This window comes from Octodon degus, unplaced genomic scaffold (genome assembly GCF_000260255.1).
Source record: "Octodon degus isolate 3935 unplaced genomic scaffold, OctDeg1.0 scaffold00133, whole genome shotgun sequence".
NCBI lineage: Eukaryota > Metazoa > Chordata > Mammalia > Rodentia > Octodontidae > Octodon > Octodon degus.
In genome coordinates, this window is record NW_004524709.1 from 6,903,958 (window position 1) to 6,926,446 (window position 22,489).

Genomic DNA, 22,489 nt, shown 5'->3' on the forward strand with positions numbered 1-22,489 from the left:
TGTGTGTGTGTGTGTGTGTGTATATATATATTATTTTATTTTGTTTTGTTTTGTTTTTTTGAGACAGAGTCTCACTGTAGTTCGAGCTGGCCCTGTGCTTACTTTTTGTAGCCCCGGGATATCTCTAACTCAGAGTGATCCTCCTGTTTCAACCTCCTCAACAGTTATAATGTTAAATGAATGAAAAATATAGCATGTGTTGGTGAGACTGTCTACAACAAATTGGAATCCTTGTACATCACTAGTACAGATGTAAAATTCTGTGGAAAATAGTTTAATAATTCCATAAAAAGTGAAACAGAAAATTATGACGTGACTCAGAAGTTGTATTCCTAGGTATATGTGAAACAGAAATGAAACTCAAACAAGATATTGGTACAACAATTTCCACTGTCACATTAATCACTGTAGCCAAAAGGTGGAAGCCACAGTCTTATCAGGTTTATCCATAAAACTGCAGGAGATTGAGGTGTGCTGCAGTGCGGATAAACCTTAAAGTATGCCAAGTGAAATAAGCCATACAGAGAAAGACAAATGTACACTTCCACTCACATGAACTATCTGGAACAGGCAAATTCATAGACAGTGAAACTAAAATACAGACCACCAGGGGTTGGGGGAGAAAAGAATGAGAAATTTTTGCTTAATTGATGCAGTTTCAGTCTTTGGTAAAGTAGTTTTGGAAATGGTATTCATGGTTGTAGATGATTGTGGATATCATTGATGCCCCTGAAGTATACCTTAGCAGTGGTTAAAATGTGGGAGTTTATATGCTATACCATAACAGAAGTTTCAAAATAAAGACAAAAATAGTATCTTGATGCAGAATAATAATTTGAGGGCTGACACTTCTCCTCTGATGAGCCTAGCCTCCCAGGTCATAACTGACTAAACCTTTAAAAAGGCTACAGCAAAGATTAGTGTTAGCTGTATTTCTTTTTAACAAAAATAAATGAAACTTTGGAATAGAGAAATACAGAAAAAAATGGAAACCTATCCCCCAATACCGTTTGTCTTACTAACTGAAGAACAAATCTTCATAGAAAGGGTTTTGTTTAAAGCACACTTCGTGGGACAGCTTTATTTCCTTACTTTTTTTTTTTTTTTAACCAGTTGGCTTCTTTGCAAATAGTCCTGAAATTTTTGAAATAAGATTGACCACATTAAAGAAATAGCTTTAATAATAAATTGAATTGCTGTGCAATTTCATTTATGAGCTTTTATATAGCTATGAAATCTTTCATTTAAATATGATGAGCTGATTTATCAGCGATATTTTAGTATAATGTGTGTTATATATTAGTGTTAATTCATAGTAAGCAACCAATAAATAGGGCCATTAAAACAGATTTTTTTTGGTGAGTACTTTATTTTTTAATATACAATTACACCATCAATTTATGGTAAATTAAAATATGCAATCTATCATTTTCCTCTTTGCTTTAAATATTTTCTCTAACATGAAGATAAATATAAGTATATTTTCTTTAGTTTTTCTGTTTGGTGATTACTTTGAATTTTTTTTTTTTTTTTTTACTTTGAACCATTTTAAAGTACGCATCAAAATTTTAAAAGATTGATTGACTTCCTTTAATGGCCATAATTTTCTTCCTTTTAACCTCCGTGTGGTTTTCTTCACCAGAATAGCCCACTTTTTCTTATATTCACATTTAATAAAATTTTAGAGTCTGTGGTCTCTGCCAACCCCTCAGCTCAAGGCTACTGTAGACGTTGTTTAAATGAATGTGTAATGCTGTTCATCTCCCGAACAAGCCTTTACTTATAAAATTAAGCAACAGCTATGGCTCACAACATCTGTTCTGAACTTTTGGTCTTTCTGTCAAAATGTGGCACCTGTGTCTGCCCTGTGAAAGGGGATCTGGTTGATATAGTTACCTCGAGAAAAATCTAACAGTGTCACAGCTCTTAGATGTTTTAAATGAGCACAGAATATATCAGTGACTATAATATCATTCCTGTGTCCCTTATATGCTTCTTGGCAATATCTTCAAAAGCATGATTTCCTCTTATAGAGTTGGTTTTACTGTCCCTGTCTTACAAATGCCAGAAAGAGTTTGATGGAAGCCACGTTTGTCAGAGATGAATGTGTCCCTCCCTGCCTCTCACCCCACCTTGCTAAGCCTGTACCCTGATGGCCTGTCCTGTCTCTGCAGCGTGTACTCTGGGCACCAGTCCATCTTGATCCCACCCTCCGAGCTGGAGACCAACCCGGCCTTGTGGCTGCTTGCTGTGAGCCAGTACAAAGTCCGGGACACGTTCTGCTCTTACTCGGTGATGGAGCTGTGTACAAAGGGTCTTGGCTCACAGACAGAATCCCTCAAGGTAAGCAGTCCCTTGCCCTGCCCCCTCACCCCAGGCCTCCATTGACGGATGTGCTCACAACCAACCTACCAAAGAGCCAAGGTTAGGTGTGCCACCTGAGGCTTGCAAATTGTTTTCAGGTACAAAAACCAACTTTTAACCATGTGTAGTTTCCTACTGCCATGAAGAGCAGTAAACAAGAGTGTAAAACGTTTTATTAATGTTTTAAATTCAACTAGTTCTACTTGAAAGATCATAAATTAGCTTTTTGTTTAGTGAATTTTCTGGTAAAGTTTATCTGATATTGATTGTTTAGGACAATGAAAAGGGAGCCACTAATTTTGGTTGTCCTGGGGACCTTCATTTGGAAATCTGGACATTCATTGCACAACCCAGTAAACTGTGGGTTTTCATATGATATACTTGGTCACCATTACATAAGAAAAGTGTTTCCCTCCATTTAAATATAATAAATATTTTCATAGTAAATTATATGCCTTTAATTGTAGGTAACTGGGAGGAAGTAATCATATGACTTGTTTCAATTATATTCCAACTACTGTATGTGCAGGGTATATGCATGTGTATCTTTACAGATTTTTTTATGTTGTGTGTATGAATTATATACATATAAATATTAAAGCAGTACATTGATCATATTTGCATTTAATTTTCCTATTCTCACCTAATGCATTAGGCTTGAACAGAAAAGCAAAGTATAACTTTGATATTAAGTTACATAAATATGTAATTATTTAAAGTTATGTACTTATGTATGGAAAAATGACAAAGCAGAATATGTCTATCTAGTGACGTAGAGTGAGGAAGTATCTTTTTTATGGACTATTCCTGCTGGTACACTTATAAGTAACTGAAGTAGAATAAGGTCACAATTGAATGATTACCAAGCAGTTTGCATATTTATGTAATCCACCATGGCTCTCAAGTAGGAACCATGAGCAACTTGAGTTCAGGGAAACTGGGTAATCTTCCTCTGTTTCTACACATGATAAATGTAGAACCAGAGTTTGACTCTTCTTCCAACCTCAGCATTGCAAGCCCCATGCTGTGCTTCTCAAATATTTATATACATAAACATGTAGTTGGTATCATCTAGATTTAAATTTTCTTCTGTGTGTATCTCTCACATTCTAATGTTAAAGTTACCTTAAGGCTAAGACTACAGCTTAGTGGTATATCTAATTATGGGCGTAAAACCTTGGTTCAATCCCAAGTCCTGAAAAAATATTGAATTATTTGTTTCCCATCCAGGGCTCCTTGTCAATTATCTCTCTGCTGAGAGCATTTAGGGAAGTTTGAGGGACCAAATGGTTTGGTTTGCCCAGCTCTGGTTCCCACTATAAGACAACATTAGCACTGCACGCTCTCACCTTCAGTGATATCGCTGACATCCTTCTCAGCATGGCCCAAGTCTTGCCAGCTTGTATCAATGAGCGTTTCATGCTCAAATCGTTGAATTCCTCATCCTGTGATTTTTTTTCTGGTTTACTCAACTGGCTCAGGGTAATATAGAAACTGAGATGTACTTAATAATGTGCTTACCACAGAAACTGAGATGTGGTTGATGAGAATTTATCTGATCTCATAGGTCTCATGGAACATAGTGGAAAGGTCTCATTATGATGGTTTCAGAACATCTTAGTGTTGCATTCAGGCTGGCTTTGAACTTACTTTGTAGCCCAGACTGGCCTCGAACTCATGGCCAACTCCCTGCCTCAGCCTCTGAGTGCTGGGATTATAGATGTGGGCCACCATGCCCACCATTGTTGCAGTCTTACAGACATTTAGAGTTGTCACTTTTAGTGCAATGTGCACTCATTAGTTCATGCTCATGGCAGTGCACAGAAAGGCTTCTTCTTCCCAGACCCTGAGTTTCTGAGCCAGAAACTGGTTTTTCTCCACCCTCTTCCTCATAATTCTTTTTGATGTTGATTCTTGCTGTTGTTTAAAATATGTTTCAAGGACTTCATTAATGTTTACAATGTCTGTGTGAATCTTTTGAACAGTAGTATGGAGTGATTAATAACGCGTGTACCATGGAATAAAGAGCTGTGTTGAGTGACCTGCTGCCCTGTGGGATTTCGAGTGAAGGGTTGTCCAGCTTCCACATAGCTGAGCACTTCAAAGACTGGACTAGTGTCACTGTTCTTATTTCTAGGCACGAGGACTGGACTTGTCAAGAGTAAGGACCTGTGTGGTGGTAGCAGAAGAACGGCCTCGAATTGCGCTCACGCAGTCCTTCTCCAAACTGTTCAAAGACCTGGGCCTCCACCCAAGGGCAGTCAGCACCTCCTTTGGCTGCAGAGTGAACCTGGCAATTTGCTTGCAGGTGAGTTTCACAGAAACCAGCCAGGGCCTGCTTTGAGAGTAACTTTAAATGAGAGGTCTGCAACACAGACTTGCTCAACACTGCTTTCCTTGGCTGATACCTAGAACTACATCTTTTAATTCAGTGCATGTGACTGGTACACACTTGTTTCTTTTTCTTTTCTTAATTGGAGACTATTTGTATTCATAATTCATGTCTGGCACTCATAACACTCTGTCCTGGAATGTTTTAACTTTTGTAACACGAGTAGCACTTTGCCCAGATGTCTGCTGTCAGACTTCTTAAAAATTAGATACCAGAAAAAACATTTACTTAATCTCATGCATGTAGACAGTAATTGCTGTAGGAAGAGTTTGATTATGATAAGTAGGCTTGGGAAGTTGCTGTTGGAATAAGAGTTCAGTAATGGCAAAGCTATACTTTCGTGCTATAGGTGTAAGTGGGGGAGCTCTAGAAATACAACAGTAGCAAAACATTTTTGGAGTTTTTTTGTCTTCTTGACATCTTTACTATGTCCTTTCTTTTTTATCTTTGAACATAAGATACATCAATCTATGGGGATTGTTCTATACCAGTCATTGGGATTGCTGGAAAGATGGGAGAAAGTAGGAACACGCTCCTCGAGTGCTTCAGGGAGCTCTTTCCAGCACTTGGCAGCCTGGGCCGAGCCAGTCTGCTCCAGGAGAACACTAACAGAACAGGAACTCAAACCTGCTAGCAGGGTGACTAGTTAGCTGCCAGGAGCTACCTGCCCTCAAGTCCACCACCGCCTCTCCCATTCACAGTCTCTCCCATTCACAGCCTGGGTGAGCCTGGAAAAGCTTGTGTTGCTTGACAGGGGGGTGAGAAGCTAACACAGGAGCATCTCAAGTTTGAGACCATCTTGGGAAACTAAGGAGATCCTATCCCAAAAAAAGTTTTAAAAGGGTGGCAAAGTTGCAGAAGCACAAGATTCAATCCCTATTGATGTTGGGGGAATCTTATCTGTTCCCACATTACACATGTTGTAACCAGATTCTTAGGAGACTATGGCAGAAATTGTAGCTACAAAAAGGTTTTATACATTTTTCATATGGATGTCCCTATATTCCTTTTCTTTGACTTAGCACCATTTTAAGAAAATTAGCAAATTCCTTTGGAGCATTGGATTTATCCTACCACACAAATTCTTTTCCTCATCATTTGTATGTGCTCCTCATATTTTTGACCATCCCTTCCATCAGAAATGGGAAAGGCAAAATTCCACTATTCATATGAGCTTAGCAGTAGTGTGATGTAACACTGGCTATCTCCTATATTTGTTGTGGATGGTCAGGAGATCATGGGGAAATCACGTGTCTCTTGGCTGCAATGATGTGCATTTACTTATCCATTTTTAATTCTAAAATATAGGCAGTAAAGAGAGAGCAGAGGGGCCAGCCAGATAGGTCAGCTGACTGAAGTGCCTGCTTAGGCAGACACAGAAACTGGGATTTACTTCCCAGTGTGCTCTGCCAGCCCCGCCCCCAAGGCACACTGAGATGGTGATTGAGACTGGGCGTGGTGGTGCACACCTGTAATCCCAGTGCTTGGGAGGCTGAAAACAGGAGAATCACTATGAGTCTGATCTGTGTAATGGGACCCTGTACTAAATACATTTTTTTTAATAAAGGAGGCAGAGAATGATTCCATATTAAATAACAGTGTTTACCCACTCCAATGAGTGGGTGGCAACATTCTGTGACATTTTATTACACAAAACTGACCTTTTGTATCTATAAGGACTAGAATTTATATTTTAATTGATCATTTTAATTAATCTTCATTTATTTCCCTCCATCTGGATCTGAAATGTTTTAAGAGTACTTAAAAAGAAGGTATACATTAAAGAAGAAGTGATAGAAGAATCCTAAAGTATCTATGAGTTACAAAGAGACAAAGGTGACAAAATCTAAAGAAGGAAGTTAACATTCAGGTCAGCCTAGAGGCTCCTGAAATGTGTGCTCCATCATTACTGTAACCTCAGTCCCTGTTACCAGAAGGACACTTAACACACATGTGTTGTAAGAATAGTAAGTCTCAATTCTCAATAGAGATAGTAATATAGCCTTTCATAGTTGTAATCTCATCAATGTGGCCACTAAAGGTGAAGTTTCTATTACTAGTCAGGATCCAAGGTCCTGTGTTGCATTATTTGCAGCTTTTAAGTATACTATATATTTTGCCTTTTTTTCTATTTTATTCTCGACTCATTTTCATCCAGCTTTGCCTTTTCCAAATGGTTAGTATTAAGTTAGATGTACTAAAATGTCTGATCATAAAGATGAATCCCCTAAAGCACATGAGAGGTCAGTCAAGCTGAAACAGGAGGATCATAAGTTTAAGGCTTTTTTTTTTTTTTTTTTTTTTTTTTTGGAACCAGGAATTGAACTCAGGCCCGTGTGCTTGCCAAGGAAGCACTTACTCTACTGAGCCATCTCCCTGGCCCAGTTTAAGACACCTTTGTAAGACCATATCTAAAATTTTAAGAGCCAGGGGTGGAATGTAACTCAGTAGTGGAGCACTTGCCCAGCATACAAGACCCTGGGTTTAATCTCCAATGTCACAAAGTAAAAGAAATCCTGCAAAGAGACTCAGGCCCACAGCATCTTACCAGGACCACTGGGGACAGATGTCCTTCAGAATTAAGTTTTTGGCTTTTTGAAAGGTAACAGTCCATATATTCTGTCACGTCCTGGTGGACCGTAGAGCAGCTATACCTACCCACCCACATTTATGCAGTTCAGAAGGGTTGATCCATCCATTCTTTACATTCCTGTCACCCTAGGTCACACATATCACACATTTAAGATAGAGTTCTTGCTGTCTTCCAGTGTGTCTCATAGTGAGAAGGATAGAAAACATAGCTTTTTAAAGAAAGTGGATGTGTTATTCTTAGTAAAGAATACTGAGGGATAAAGGATGATGATTATAGGAAGGACGTTGGGGGCTAGTGGCAGAGGAAGTTCTCTAACAGGTGACTTGGCATCAGTGTGCCATATTCACAAGCAGTAAAACTATGCAAAAGTGTGGGTGAGGCAGCAGGAAGCAGAAAAGCCTAGTGGCGGAGCTGGCCAGTGAAAGCACGTCTTAACTTCTCTCTAGTTGATGGGATGAAATAATTAAATAGGGACCGGTTTATTTAGCTCACAGTTTACAGAGACTTTGGTCTGTCATTGGCTGTCTCCAGGGCAAGACGGCTTGGCAGAGGGGCATCACAGAGGAGAACCAGTTCCCGGCAAGCACAAGACAGCAAAAGCAAACAAGCAAGGAACCTTAACAATGTCTTTCTGCACCTCATGTTTTATCCAGGCTATTCAGGGCAGGCAGCACGTACATTCTTATTCTTAGTGCCCTGCCCTTGACCTAGAATCGTACCATTCAGTTACAGCATCACACGCTCAAGATCCAGTCACCTATGGAAAAGCGCCAGCTATGACTGCACGAAGCTTTTGGGGCAGGCAGGTTATATCTGAACACAAGCCATAACAAAATATTCATTTTATAATAATTTTTGCAAAAATAAAAAGCATGATGTTGTTTCCAACTAAGCAGAACAGATACAGCTCAACATCTACAAGGCAAAATCCCGTCTCTTGTTCCCCACTATAGTTCTGTGAACCTTGACACCATAAATGTGAGATAAGGAAAAATAATCTGAAATGTTTCTCAGTTTCATATAAATTTAATTTTTTAATAAAAAAGTTTAGAAAAATCAGAAAATGCAAATTAGCCAATAAAGAAGAGTAATACTCACAATTCCATCTACCCAGAGATAATTGCCATTAATTGTTTCATGTTCAAAATTTAAAAGGTAAAAAGTTAAGATATTCTGGGAGTTTCCAACCTTATACCTAAATGTTTAAAGGCATTGAAAATTTTATATTTGTCTCTTTGGAGCACCAAAATGACTAGTCGGTGGGAAATTCCTTAGTAGGAGTATTTGGTTTCAGTTGACTCATTGCTTTTGAATGGGCTTGCTGTCTTCCTGCACAAGCATTGGGTGTACTTCTGAAGCTGAGATGCACCAGCCCCATTAGAAGAGGGAGGTGACTGTCTCTGTGGTGTAGGTTGCCAGCCAAGCAAGGAGCACTGTTGGGACAGTGTTCTGCAGAGCTTACAGTCTCGCTTCGGAGAGATTTCCTGGTCTGTGGGGAAAGCTGCTTTGTAGCACACAAGTTGTCATTGTTGAAGGACTTCATAGACCTGATGATGGTAATCGGCAGCATTGAAGCCTTGGCAGGGAAACCCTGTGTGTGTCGCCAGTGCTGTTGAGACCCTGCGATAAGCACTCTGGTTTTTATCTGATATGTGACACCCTAAAGTTATATAGAGATAAAGTAGGGGTTTGTTTTTGCTTAGAAAATACTCTTTCTTAACAGTGCTGTGCTCTTTCACTGCCTGGCTTCAGGCATTATCTCTCCCTGCTTTGTCCAACTTTATACTAACCTACCTCCTCTGCAATGTCCTCAGCTTTTATGCCTTTGCTTCCTGGCTTCCGGACTTCCCCTGTTCCCCTCCAGTGGATCATCTCCCAGCCTCACACTTTCTCCTCCAGCTCCCCTAAGAAATCTTTTCAGTTTTCTTACCCGCATAAGGATTTTTCCCTCTGAATTCCCATGGTTCTTCATCCCTTACACTTTACTCCACACTTTCTACCACATCCTGGAGTCACTCCCTAAGGACTATCTACAGGGCTCAGCACTGATCATCTCTCTCCATTGCAGTCGTTCTGAAGGTGGATGAATTTGGTAAATGTCCTGAAATTTGATTCCTTTAACCTCCAGTCTTACGCATTTAAGTAGGAGTTACATTAGATAAATTAAATGAATATTGATTTGGTTAGTCCCCTGTGAAAGAAGTACTACTGAACTTTCTCCAGACTGAACCATGATGTGAATCTCCACCAAATAAAAGCCCAGTTATCATTTGTAACTCTTCTTGCAAATGACAACCAAGGGTTTACTGCTTTTTAAGCTTCTAAAGCATTTTCAGCCCAAATGGGGAAGGGGAGAAATCCACAGTAGGAAAAAAAAAATCTACCAATACATTCTTTAACAAATGCATTGCGGCCTTCAATTTAGGCAGCATCTAATAATAGCCTCCCATATTTGTAAAGGGTAATATTTAGTCATTTTCATTTTAATAGGAGAGCAGTTAAGGCCCAGAGAAATTAAGTGAACTTGCCTAATTAACAGAGGTATGAACTACAAAACAAAAGAAATTTAGAAATATGAGCCATTTGTTATTCTTAGGAATGACATCTCCCAGAAATGTTAGCTGTAAAAGTGACATAATTTGAGTTTGTTGAATTATGATGAAAGTGGGCACTACAAAGATCAACTTGTGACTTTTGAGTTTAACTAGCTTTAACATAAATTCTCTTAGTACTGTTAAATAGTGTCACTTGTTTATTAACCTCTGTCACAGAGGATAATTCTCAGTCACAATTGTTCTTGAGAAATATAAGCTGGGTGGCCTTTGGTTGAAGTTGGTATGTGGCAGGAGACTTCCTCTGTGTCCCCGCCCCCCAGGAACAAAGAGGAAATGTGAGGTCTTCCATTCACCCAAAGAAGACCTCTCTTAAGAAAAATTAAGGATTTGACTGACCTTGGCAGATTCAGAAGTTATATTTCTTGTCATATAGGTCTTGTTTTCTCTCGGTCCTAACCATCCAGAAGAAAAGTGTAAAAACAAAGTATAAAAAGTAAAGCCATAGTAATATGCTGAGCTGTAAAAGGTTCAAGTCAACAACTCCTGACACTGCCAGTCCTATGGATAACCTACTGCTATTATGGACTGCTGGACTATATTGGAATATTTTGCTGAATTCACATACCTACAGTATTTAAATGGCAATGGAATACCCATTTCTGACAAAACTAAACAAAAAAGGGGATATAAATGAAGGACCATTTTGTATCTGTCTATACAAAATAGTTAGGATAGATATACAGCTACTTTCTCTTAATTCAATGAATAGAAAGATTTGTTCTACAACTTCTAACATTGCCAGTCTTACGGAAAACCCACTACTATTATGGACTACTGGACTATATCGGAATATTTTCCTGAATTCACACACCTGCAATATTTAAATGCCAGTGGAATGCCCTTCTCTGATAAAACTAAACAAAAAAGGGGATACAAATGAATGACCATTTGGTATCTGGATGTTCAAAATAATTAGGATAGATACAGCTGCATTCTCTTAATTCAAAGAATAGAGAGATTTGTTCTAATAGTGTTTGTGGACAGGATATCATGTCTGAATTTTGTATAATGAATAATCACTAAGACAACAATATGCAGTGTATTAATTATTGAAACTGTCCTAATTGATTTTAAAACTGCCTCATTGCTATTTGTTTCTCAATAAAATTATTTAAAAAAATAAAATAAAATGTTGCCACATAACACAGATTATAAATACATTCAATTCTGTTTCCTAAGATGGTTTACTAACAAATAAAACAAAGAAGAAAGAGAAAAAAAAAGAAAGGAAAAATTAAGGGCTGGCCAAATAGCTCAGTGGATTAAAGCGCCTGCTTAGGCAGACACAGGAACCTGGAGTTTGATCCTGGGGCCTGCCGTGCTAGACCCGCCCCCAGGGCGCACTGAGATAGCAATTGAGACTGGGCATGGTGTTGAGCACTTGTGATCCCAGCATTTGGCTGAAAACAGGCAGATCTCTGTGAGTCTGATCTTTTAGTGAGGCCCTGAACACCCTGTAGATCCTTCCACAAGAAAGAAAGAAAGAAAGAAAGAAAGAAAGAAAGAAAGAAAAGAAAAGAAAAGAAAGAAAGAAAAGAAACAGTACAGAACCTTTGATCTTTATTATAAAGATTTGGGATTAATTTTTCTAAAAGGGAAGTTTTCCTATAAATAAAGTAGAATTGGGGCTGGGGAGATGGCTCAGTGGAATAAGCACTTCCCTGGCAAGCGCAAGGGCCTCAGTTCAATCCCTGGTTCTGGAAAGAAAGAAAGAAAGAAAGAAAGAAAGAAAGAAAGAAAGAGTAATCATTCTATTCAATCTTAAGTCTTGAAACTCATACCATGAGAGATTAAACACCCTGTTGATAGAAGTCACTGATTATTAAAAAGAAAGTAGAAGACACAGAGGGTGATACAAATCTTAAGTAAATTTTCAAAGTAAAAGAAACTGCTATCAGAAGATGTTCATTAATTTTAGCCTTCCGCGTACTTGTTTTGCAAATATAAATAAATAAGCAAGCTGCTGTCTGGGATTTTATTTGGCCCAGGGAATTAGTCACAGCTAAAACTTGTACATCCTCCCCTACTGATACATGTTTCAAATAACAACAGCTAATACTTTAGATCATGGAAACTGTGTTCTCAGTTACCCACTGTATCAGTCATCATTCTAATTCATATGACAGAATCCTCCTCTGGCAATTTCAGTAACAAAGACCTTATTAGAATGGCTTTGGGTAGCTCTTATACTCCCAGAGGAGCTAGAGAGCCAATTTTAGGGCTGCGCCAGCAAAAGCAGCTACCACCACAGTGCCCCTCTACCAGAGGACACTACATTGTTACGTCTGCGTCACCATCTGCCTCCTGGGTACTAGACTTCCCACTATCCTGGCTTTGCTTGCACCATCTTGTTCAGATATTTGCACTGCAGAAAGGGAGGTCTCAGTAGTTTCTTGTGGCATGGCTTGGTCTTCTTCTTCCATCTTAGCTCCTGGGAAGACTGGGATGAGAGCCTTGGGTATATTTAGTTATTCTAGAGGGCTTTGCATGAACCTAGGACTCAGAAAGTAAGAGATATGCAAATACAGTAGACTTCAGATGCTTGTTGATCAAAAAGGAATGACAGACGGCTCTTTTAGCCTGTTCCTTTGACTGGCCAACATCAATACATACTTGTGTCCCAACACATGTCCCTACCTTGTCCCCTAAAATGCCACTATAATGCAACTTTCACATTTACTCACTAAGAAAATCTGCCCAGAAGAAGCCAGCTGAGGGTTTGAGTTACTGTGACCAGTTCCAAGTCCAGGTTTCTAAGCAATGTCTATTCCTCCTTCGGCTCCATCACTGATATTCTGTAATGTTTAGACAAAATTGTGAAATTTACCACCATGTATGGATTCCATATAGAATTGGGGATAAATGGAGGGAAAAGAAGAAGAACATTCAACAGGCAATGTTTGGGGTCTGGTATGTGCAGGGTGCTGGAGGTTACTGCATTGAGTGGATTTCTAGTGCTGGATTTGCCTGTCGCTGAGTATGGTTTTCCATCTGCACCTTCAGGAGTGTTAGAATCATCATAGAAAAGTTTAGGGTCCTGGAATACAGTGATGAGTTGTCCAGCTGATGAAATCCCACACTTTAGTTGTTCACTTTGCTGTTATTTTATTCTTTCACAACAAGCAAATGATTGTTTTTCACAGTCATACAAGGACTTTAGGGGGCTGGGGAGATGGCTCAGTGGAATAATCACTTCCCTGGCAAGTGCAAGGACCTGAGTTCAATCCCCGGTTCCACAAAAAAAAAAAAAAAAAAAAAAAAGGACTTTAGACCTGCAGTCCATATACTTTTTTCACAGTTACTCAGAGGAGAGCAGAAATAGTGTACAAATGAACAGGTATGGCTGTGTGCTAATAAACCTTTGGAAAAAAAAAAGGCAAGCTATAGTTGGCAGGTGTCTGAATCATTTTGCTAACCATCTTGCCAATAGATGGCATGGACCACCACCTTCCAGCTGAGTGAATGAACTGGGCTTCACTGCCTTTAGCAAGTAATATGTTTCAGACATCACCAGCCCAATTCCCCTGTCACCTGCAGAGACTCCTCAGAACATTTTCTGAATTACTCAAGACGTTGCATAACAATCACAGAAACAATTCTGATTTTAGCCAAAAATAAGTTTACTAAATAAGAGATATTGTTCAAACCTTAATGTGGTCAATACATAAAAACATTGTTTTTTAACAACTGGCAGATAGTGAAGTTTCCAGCACATTTAAACGAATTAAATTTTCCTTGGGGAAAAAAGAGACCCATCTTTGGTCTCATATTTGGTGAATGGTCATACCAGGGAGCCCAACCTCAGAATCAGCATGCTTCCATCCACCAAGCATGTCAAAGGCTAGAAGTATGGGACAGGATACCTAATTAAACCCATCTGCAAGTATCTAGGACTTTGGCAAATGGAGAGAAACTGACCTTTGCTATTTTAGGAAGTGGCCTTAAAACTGAAAGCCAGTCCTCTGATATGGTTTAGACTTTCAGGTTTATTAGCACACAGCGATGGCTGTGGGTTCTAAGGCTGAAAGAATAGGAAATCTGCGTACCGACACTCCAAGGCAGCCCCTCACCATTCACATTCTGAAGATGGAGTGAGAGTGGGCTCTCTGAGCCTTTGGACCTTCACCAGCTGCAGCACCAGAGCTTGCATGAGTTGATGAGAAGGCAGTAGAGTAGAGGAAGCTGGATGTGAGTTTGGAGAGAGGAGAATACCACCCACCCCTGAAAAAGCCAGCAGTGAAGCTGTGAGACAGAAAGATCTTCCAATGTGAAAAGCTGGATCTTACACATGGCTATAAGAGAAGATGCTCAGAATGGACCTGTTGGAATTACCAGTCTTTAAAACAGCTATGTCAGATATATTTATGACTCTAACTGAAAAAGTATGCAGCATGTTTGAAGAAATGGGGGATATTGTAGAAAGAAACTATAAAGAACCTAAGGGAAATACTAGGAATGAAAACTGTAGAATTAGAATTACATCCTTCACAGTGTAACAGGAGACTACATATGCAATGGAAAATGCCTTGTAGTAAAGATACACTAATAGTAGATTTCTAAACTGAAACACGAGGAATAAAAAAGGGAAAATCAAATGGCATAGAGTGATCTGTGAAATAGCAACAAGTGGTCTGACATACAGGAATCCCAAAGGAGGGAGTCAGAGATAAGAGAACAAAGAAACAGTTTGGAGATATAAGGTCTAAAATCAATGAGAGATGTCATCTCCCAGATTCTAAAAAAACTCCATGGACTCTTAAGCAGAGTAAATAAAAAGAAAATGCTCCATAGACATCACTGTCAAAATACTGAAAGCCAGTGATATAGAAGGACTCTAAAAAGTGGTGCAGAGATAATTACAGAGACAGATAATAAAAATGACACCAAGCTCACAGCAGAAGTGAAAACAGTAGAATGGTTTAGTCAGTGTGCTAAACAGACCAGGCCTCCTGACAAGTCAGCTGTATCGCCTTAATAATCTATCACCTTTCAAAAGCCCCAGTGTGAGAGCTTGAGACTTTGGAATGACATCTAGAAAACATCTAGATCTACATCATGACGTTGTACTCCTGGTCCCTAGAACACTTGTACACATCTCTTTATGCAAAATGTATTTAGTCTGACTTTAAGAGTTACCAAAATTTTAACAGTTCTAGAGTTGCTGAAAAGTCCAAAGTCTCTTCTGAGACTTGAGGCAAACTCTTAGCTGTCAGTCCCTATAAAACTGAAAAAGTTAAACACTGCCAACATACAGTGGCACAGGGTAAACATTTCCATTCCAAAAGGGAGACATAGGAGGGTAAAAAGGAAAGGGATCAAAACAAGTCCAAAACCCAGCAGGAAAAACATCAAATCCTGCAGCTCCATCTTCAGCAAGATGATGTGAGCCCCACATGGCTCAGGCAGTCCTGTGCATACACCATTGCTGGTTGCAGCCTCGTGGCTTCTCTCTTGGAGCAGCTCTGCTTTCTGCCTTGAGCTTTCTACAGATGTTGTATATTCTTGGCATCTCCAACTTCTAGGGTCTTTGCTCCAGTTTTGGCTTCACTCTCACAGCTTTATGCACTGCTCTCTGGGGCAAGCTGCCTAGTCTCCCAGTCTTCTTACGGTGGAGTGGAAATTCCCCTCACCCCACAATTCTTGTATTCTTGGCACCAGATGGATGATACCAATGTCTGTTACTAGCTCAAGTAGTACTCAGACCCCTTCCATCATGGCTATAAAGATCTCTAGTATCTGAATGGCTGAACTCTGAGAAACATTTCCTCCTTCAGCCCAGAAAGAACAGAGTGCTCTGGGACTTTGTTCTCAAAGCAGAGCCCTTAACCTTGGCTGGTGAAGGTCAGGTTCTTGCCTGTTTCTGGGGATGCCCTCAATGCATCCTTCCTGATCCAAAGTACTTGTCTTTTTAATCTTTTTCGGGGACCTTGCTCTGGATGACACCATCTTTACAAACCCTTTTTTCCTCTGGAAAAACTAAAAACTTTTAAAATAATCTCTTGAGTCCTGTTTCTCTTTAAGAACAATAAGCATTACCCGTCCTACACCCCTAACATTTGGGCTACTTTGACATTTCGTCTGCCATATAAATTGTCCCACCACACTTAATCTTAGTCTTCTACAAAGTCTCAGGATGTGAGCAAAATGTAGATACATTTTCTGCCTCAGGATAACACATATAACACATGGCTGGGGTCTTAACTTGCCAGTGGAGTTCTGGTTCCCATCTGAAACCTTTTGAGCCTGTCTTTACTGTCAACCTTTGTATCAGAACTTCTAGTTCTCTAGGTTCTCATCAAGCTTGGCTTCTAGCATTCTAAGGCTTCTCCATCCAGATTCTCCAAACCTTTATTCCCACAAATAAGTTTCAAAGCCTTCTGAATCTGTGCTCAGGTGGTTGTAGCACCAACCCTACTCCCAGTACCAAAATCTGTTTTAGTCACTTTCTCATTTCTGGGGCACAAAACCCATTAATTATAAGGGAGGTTTATTTGGCTTATGTTTTTAATACATAGTTGACCGGCTCTACGGCAAAAAGACATGGTAAAAGTAACTATTAAGGGGCCAGGGAGATGGCTCAGTGGAATAAGTGCTTCCCTGGCAAGTGCAAGGGCCTGAGTTCAATCCCCGGTTCCACAAAAGAAAAAAAAAAAAGGAACTCTCAAGGGAAAACTGACCCCATGTGGCAGCCAGGAAGCAGAGAAAGAAGCAGGGAAGGAGATATGCCAGTCATGCCTCCAGGAACTCATCTGTCTTGACCAGACCTTGCGTCCTAACAGCAAAGTCAGCTGTCTGGTCCCATTATCCAGTCATCTTTCAAGAGCCCCATATAGGTATGTAAGAGGCTTTGGTGGAACATCTACACATAGATCATTACAGTGGCATACTACTATAAAAAAACAACAACATGGGAAATAAAGTAAATGAGCAAAACAGTTGAATTAAAAGCAAAGATCTTCAAAACTAAATGACTTGTCTTGATATTGTTTACCAGAAATGCATTTCAATATATCCTGATAAACTGAAAGTCAGACTGGTATGGATCTATTAATAGCAGACCTACTAGACCTAAAGCAGTATGAAAGAGGATGGTGAAACTTTATGATATCAATTCTTCAGTAAAGTAAAAAATTTCTAAGTATATGTGTATCTCAGAACTGAGAGCTCCAATATATGTGAAGCAAATTGACAAATGAAAGGAGAAAGATAAAATTCAGTCATGATTGGAGATTTTAGTACCTGCTATCAATACATAAAATATGTCAACATAAAAAAAATCAATAAACAAGGTGTTGAACACTTAAGTTGATCTAACTGGCATTTAAAGAATGCTATATCCTAGTTTTCTTTCTTATGTTCTACTCTTTATTTTTATGTGTGTATTTTGTGTTTCTCGTGTAAGAGAAACTGATATTTAAGCTTGTGAAATAGAGTTCAAATACTTATCCAAATTACCTATTCTGTTGTTTCAAAACCTATTTTGATATATATTGATTTGTTTCATGTATTCTCCTAGTTTATCTTAAAAGTTCTTTTTTATTATCTGTTTCTTGTGTACCAAACCTCTTTGGTATATGTCTTACACTCAGTAAGTACTCTGAAGATAGCAATACACATGGGCGAGGGAGATAGCTCAGTAGAATAAACACTTGCCTGGCAATTGGAAGGTCCTGAGTTCAGTCCTCAGTATAACAAAGCAAACAAACAAACAAACAAACAAAAATACTATATTAACTATTGTTATTTTCTTGTTTCTTAGGAATTTTTTTCCTTAGGATAGAAAAACACAGCCCCCAAGTATTATGGGTTGAATTGCGCCTTCCCATGCTTTCCAAATTAGTATAATGAAGCATTAATCCCTAATGTGACTGTATTTAGAGAGAGGACATAGCAGAGGTAATAAAGGTAAATGAGGTCATAATTATAAGACCCTAATCCTGTAGGACTGATGTCCTCATAAGAGATCACTTAGTGCTCTATGTACATACGGAGGAGAAAGGACCATGTGAGCACATGGAAAAGCCAGCTATCTGTAGGCCCAGGAGTTGCCTGCTCCATGCTGATGCTGCTGTCAGCCCTCCAGCCCCCAGAACTGAAAGATGATAAGTTTTTGTGGGCTAAGACTCCCAGCTTATGGTATTAGTCATAGCACCAGATAGTGCCAGTGGAGTATGATACCCATATCTGCAAAATTGACATTTCCCCAAATGTGCATAACATCTTCCCCCAAGAAAGAATGTAAAGCAGTTTCAGTGGATATTGAATGACTACAGTCACACAGAGCATATTCTCTGTCCATAATGGAATTAAAGAAATCAGTAACAGTTAAGGGGCTGAAAAATCCCCAGCTATTTACAGATTAAACAGTATACTTCTAGTAAGCCATAGAAAAGAGAAAGCACAGTACAGACTTGAAACAGGTTGTGAGTATCCTTCCCGCCTGTTACTCTGGACACTCCCTGTTCACTGCTGCAGTTCATCTGCCCTGTGCCTAGGTATGCAGTGTCTGCCTGCCTGATTTCCATCCAGGTATGTTCACCTTTCAGTCTTGTGCCTGTCATCTTACTGGACTGGCCACCTTGATTCCCCTTTCCCAGGATTGTACTCCCCAAGTTGATCTCAAATAAGATCAACCTTCCCATAGTCTTTTGTCTAATTACCTACTTACAAATCTCTTACAAATCTTGTCTTTTTTATGTTTGTATCTCCAATTTCTGCCACAAGATTTTGCATGCAGTGAGTGTATCATGTTTCCTTGAAGAATGAAGAAGCCAGTGGATTACTGGGTGAGGGACGTACTGTGTCAGGACTAGTAACATGTCTTGCAGCTCAGACAGTGTGCCAAGCAGAAGTGAGCACTGAGAAAATCTCATGTCTAAAAAGGAAAGTCATCCTCCTGTTCAAGTCATCCTGCTAGGTAGTCCCTTCCTCAGGCACTTTACACATACCTGTTGAATGCACAGCACTCTTTGCCATGTGTTCTTGCCAGCTTTGGAGGAAACAAGCAGTTACCAGACTGACAGTCTTGCCCTTGTGTACCTCCCACCTCACAGGAAAGGCAGTCATTGACCACAGGTTACGCAGATGATTGTCCAGCTATGGAAAATGGTCTGGTGTGGCCCATGGACACCCAGCCTCTCGGGGACTTACGTAAGCAAATTCTGAGTTGTGCTAAATTCTCAAAACTGAGTTAGAGGTAGTAAGAGCAAGGGGGAAGCATGTTGTAGCCCAGGAAGCTGTGAGGATAAAGTCCTGGCCACAGAAAGGTTAAGAGAGACCAGGTTGGCTACAAGAATGACACTGGACTGTCCGACACCCAAGAGCAGAGGGGTTTGTTATAGGGTTTAGAGCAGGAACAGGTCATCGGTACACAGCTTTAAAAGGTCATATGGCATACACCATTGAAGCATTTCTCAGCTGTCACATTTCCATGACTCACAACTTCATGAGAACAGAGAAATGCTTTTGTAAATTGAAATACAGAGAAGTGGTCAAATTTTATAGCTTTCTTTTAATCTGAAGTTTATAGAGAGAGACTGCTTTTTCTGGTCTTGTCAGACATCTTATACAGTAAGTAAACACTCTTATCAGTCCTTTGGAATTGCTAATTTCACACATTTCTACTTAGTTCATTACTAAGTATTAAGAGTAGTAAACAGCTCATTGTTAAAATAACTATTGCTTTCCATGTCTATGCTGATGTTTGAGATGTGAATCTACATATGTCCTGCTGAGATTTAAATGTAGTTTTTTTAGGAGATTGGAATATAGTTCATTGGTACAACACTTACCTAGTGTAATATTTTTATATTAATGAGTAAATGAATTACAGTATTTATGACCTTATTATTCAGTTGAATTTTAAAGTAAGTTCTTGGGCTGGGGAGATGGCTCAGTAAAATAAGCGCTTGCCTGGCAAGCACAAGGGCCTGAGTTCAATCTCCAGTTCCACGAAAAAAAAAATAAAAAATAAAATAAGTTCTTCTTCTGATTAATGTAAGTTGAAAATTCAAAACTGCTTTATTCTTCTTTCTACATAGAAATTTTGTTTTCCCCCCTGGATCTTTATGAAAATATTTGGTGATCTTTAAATACCTACGGGCATTTGTATAGAGACCTCCTTCTTTAAGGGAATGCAGACTTAGTTTTTAGTTTTTGTGAAGATGTTTTTAAATTTACACTCCCTAATATGATTTTTTTTTTTGTACCAGAAATTGAACTCGAGACCTTGTACTTACCAGGCAGGTGCTTGTACTCCTGAGATATATCCCCAGCTCCCCTAGTATCTTAAACACTGTTAACCTTAGACATTTTTGAAATTGGGAAGCATTTCTAATTTAACTCTTCTTATGTGGCCTCATCCTTATTAACATGTAGACCTACAGGGCCTCAGTCACTGTGTTGTCTCTACATGGAAATAAGAAAAGGAGGCCCCAGTTGTACAGATTTTGAACTATTTACTTGCTGTTAGAAACTATCTTGAGCAGATAAATTCAACAAAGCTTGTGAATTGGCATAATGTAAAGAGAATGTTGGCTTATTTTTCCCAGTAATGTTTAGGTTTCAAGTAATTATGAAGGAAATTATTTAGACCATCGCACTTGGCTTAAGTATATCCAGAGAGTCCAGTGAACCTCAAGGTATGCAGAAAGATAAAAGTAACTATAATCACCATAATGAAATAAATGACAGAACAGAATCCAGTGTTTTTTAATCTTGAACTATTGCTTGTTTTTAAAGACTTAGTTTTATTTTGAATGATGGTAAATTATTCAGTCTGGTTTTACAGACAGTAAAACCAGTAAATAGTAACCTGAAGCAAAAACAGCCATTGAACTCTTTTATTGCTGCTACCTCTGTTGTCTCCCAGCCATTGTCCTCCTAGACCGTGGGCTGGTGGGAAGCAGCCAGGAGGAGCAGCTGTGCATCAGTCCAGGACTCAGTGGAATATCTTTCTCTCCTTTTCTGGAACTATGTGGAAAGATATCTGTATTAGCTACTTTGTAGACTTGGAACAAAATACCCAATACTCACAACTTGAAGGAATAAAAGTTGATTTGGGTCACAGTTTTAGAGGATTTGATCCAGGGTGACCTGACTCAAAGGCAGAAACGGCACAACAGAAGGGTCTGGTGGAGGACAGCGGCCCACCCATGGCAGCCAGGAAGCAGAGCTCAGAGTGCACCCAGGCCGCAGCATCAGTGGCCCCCTCTTCCACCCAGGCCCTGCCTCCTACCAACCAGTCAGCAGTGGCCTGGATGGTGCTGAACCCACCCTTCCTGCACATGGCCTCATTGCCTTCTGGAAGCCCCACCTCTGAACAGACTTCTAGGGGACGTTTTGGTTCTGAACCTTAGCAGTTTGCAAGTGGCCTGGGGACAAAACTGCTGTACTCAAGGAGTTTCTGAAGTTTTCCCATGATGCTGATACGGGTATTTAATACAGGGAGAAGGCATGAGAAAATCCATGAAGGCCATGGGAAAATGGAAGCTGATGTGTCACTATCTGGGGCCCAGAAGCTGCACTGGTCAGTGGCACAGGATGCCACGATGGGCAGGAATTCCGCAGCAGTTGCTGAGCTCACCACGCAGGACTGTGACATTTGCTTCCTTTGTCCTTGCAATGGTCTTTTACTGCCTCATTTTCTAACCCAGTCTTGAAGATGAGTAGAGCTGGGTATGCTTATCTTAGGTGCAAAAGCTTCCATTTTCAGCTTCCTTACCATAACTAAACGTTTTAAATGATTTCATGAAGGGACAGCTAGTAGATGTAGCCAGTAAAATTGGGACTCCACCTCCCTGAGAAAGGAACTGAAAAACATAAAGTCAAACTTCACTGTAGCACCACCCACCTCATTTATTAAAAATTACTCAGGTCTACATGTCCGTGGTTAGCCATCTGTTATTTTCTCTTCTGTTGCTGTGATATGTTGACATCTTTTTAAAATTTTTTTTAGCCTTTAGTGTACAGTGATTAATTTCAATGATATTCATATTTGACATTGTTTTTTATCTTCTTTTTACTTTGTTTCCTGCTTTCTGCACTCTCCTTCCTACCCTCCCTCTTCATCCCATCTTTAATTGTCGGATTGTCCCGTGTATGTGTGTCCACATCTCTGTGTGTCATTTCTGTTTCGTTTCTGTTGGCCTGGTGTTCTCTCCTTTCTGCTCATTCCCACCCTCCTGCTGCTGTAGCCCCACAGGCTGTGGACACTGGCCGAGCAGGTAGGGGACTTTTCGTCACTCCAGTGCCTGCCTCCCTGCTCCCCTCCTGCCTCGCCAGCTTTCAGCAGGGGACAGACTGGAGGCTGAGTGCAGAGACTGACTGAGGGTCTGTGGGCCTGGGCCAGGAGTACTGACCTCCAGGGCGGTGCCACTGCTTGGGTCTCTTCCAGCATTCACGTGTGTGACAGATACAGTATTTCCATGATGGATGACCAATGTTTTCCTGGCCCATTTTTTTTAATACATCTCCATTTTCTATTTTTAGTGAACTGTTTTCTGATTTGTTTGTCTTTTAATTGAC

General features: G+C 39.8%; 1 protein-coding gene across 5 annotated transcripts in view; it reads left to right on the forward strand.

The window, feature by feature from the left end:
* Dip2c (disco interacting protein 2 homolog C) overlaps positions 1-22,489 on the forward strand; it is a 213,139-nt gene that overhangs the window by 166,722 nt on the left and 23,928 nt on the right. For 3 of the 5 annotated variants that reach the window (XM_023701323.1, XM_023701328.1, XM_023701325.1), the window contains 3 exons: positions 2,175-2,343; positions 4,502-4,672; positions 22,159-22,188. In XM_023701323.1, the coding sequence (XP_023557091.1) occupies positions 2,175-2,343; positions 4,502-4,672; positions 22,159-22,188 (370 nt within the window). The remainder of the gene's footprint in view (positions 1-2,174; positions 2,344-4,501; positions 4,673-22,158; positions 22,189-22,489) is intronic. The other 2 variants (XM_023701324.1, XM_023701327.1) reach the window with 1 other exon arrangement.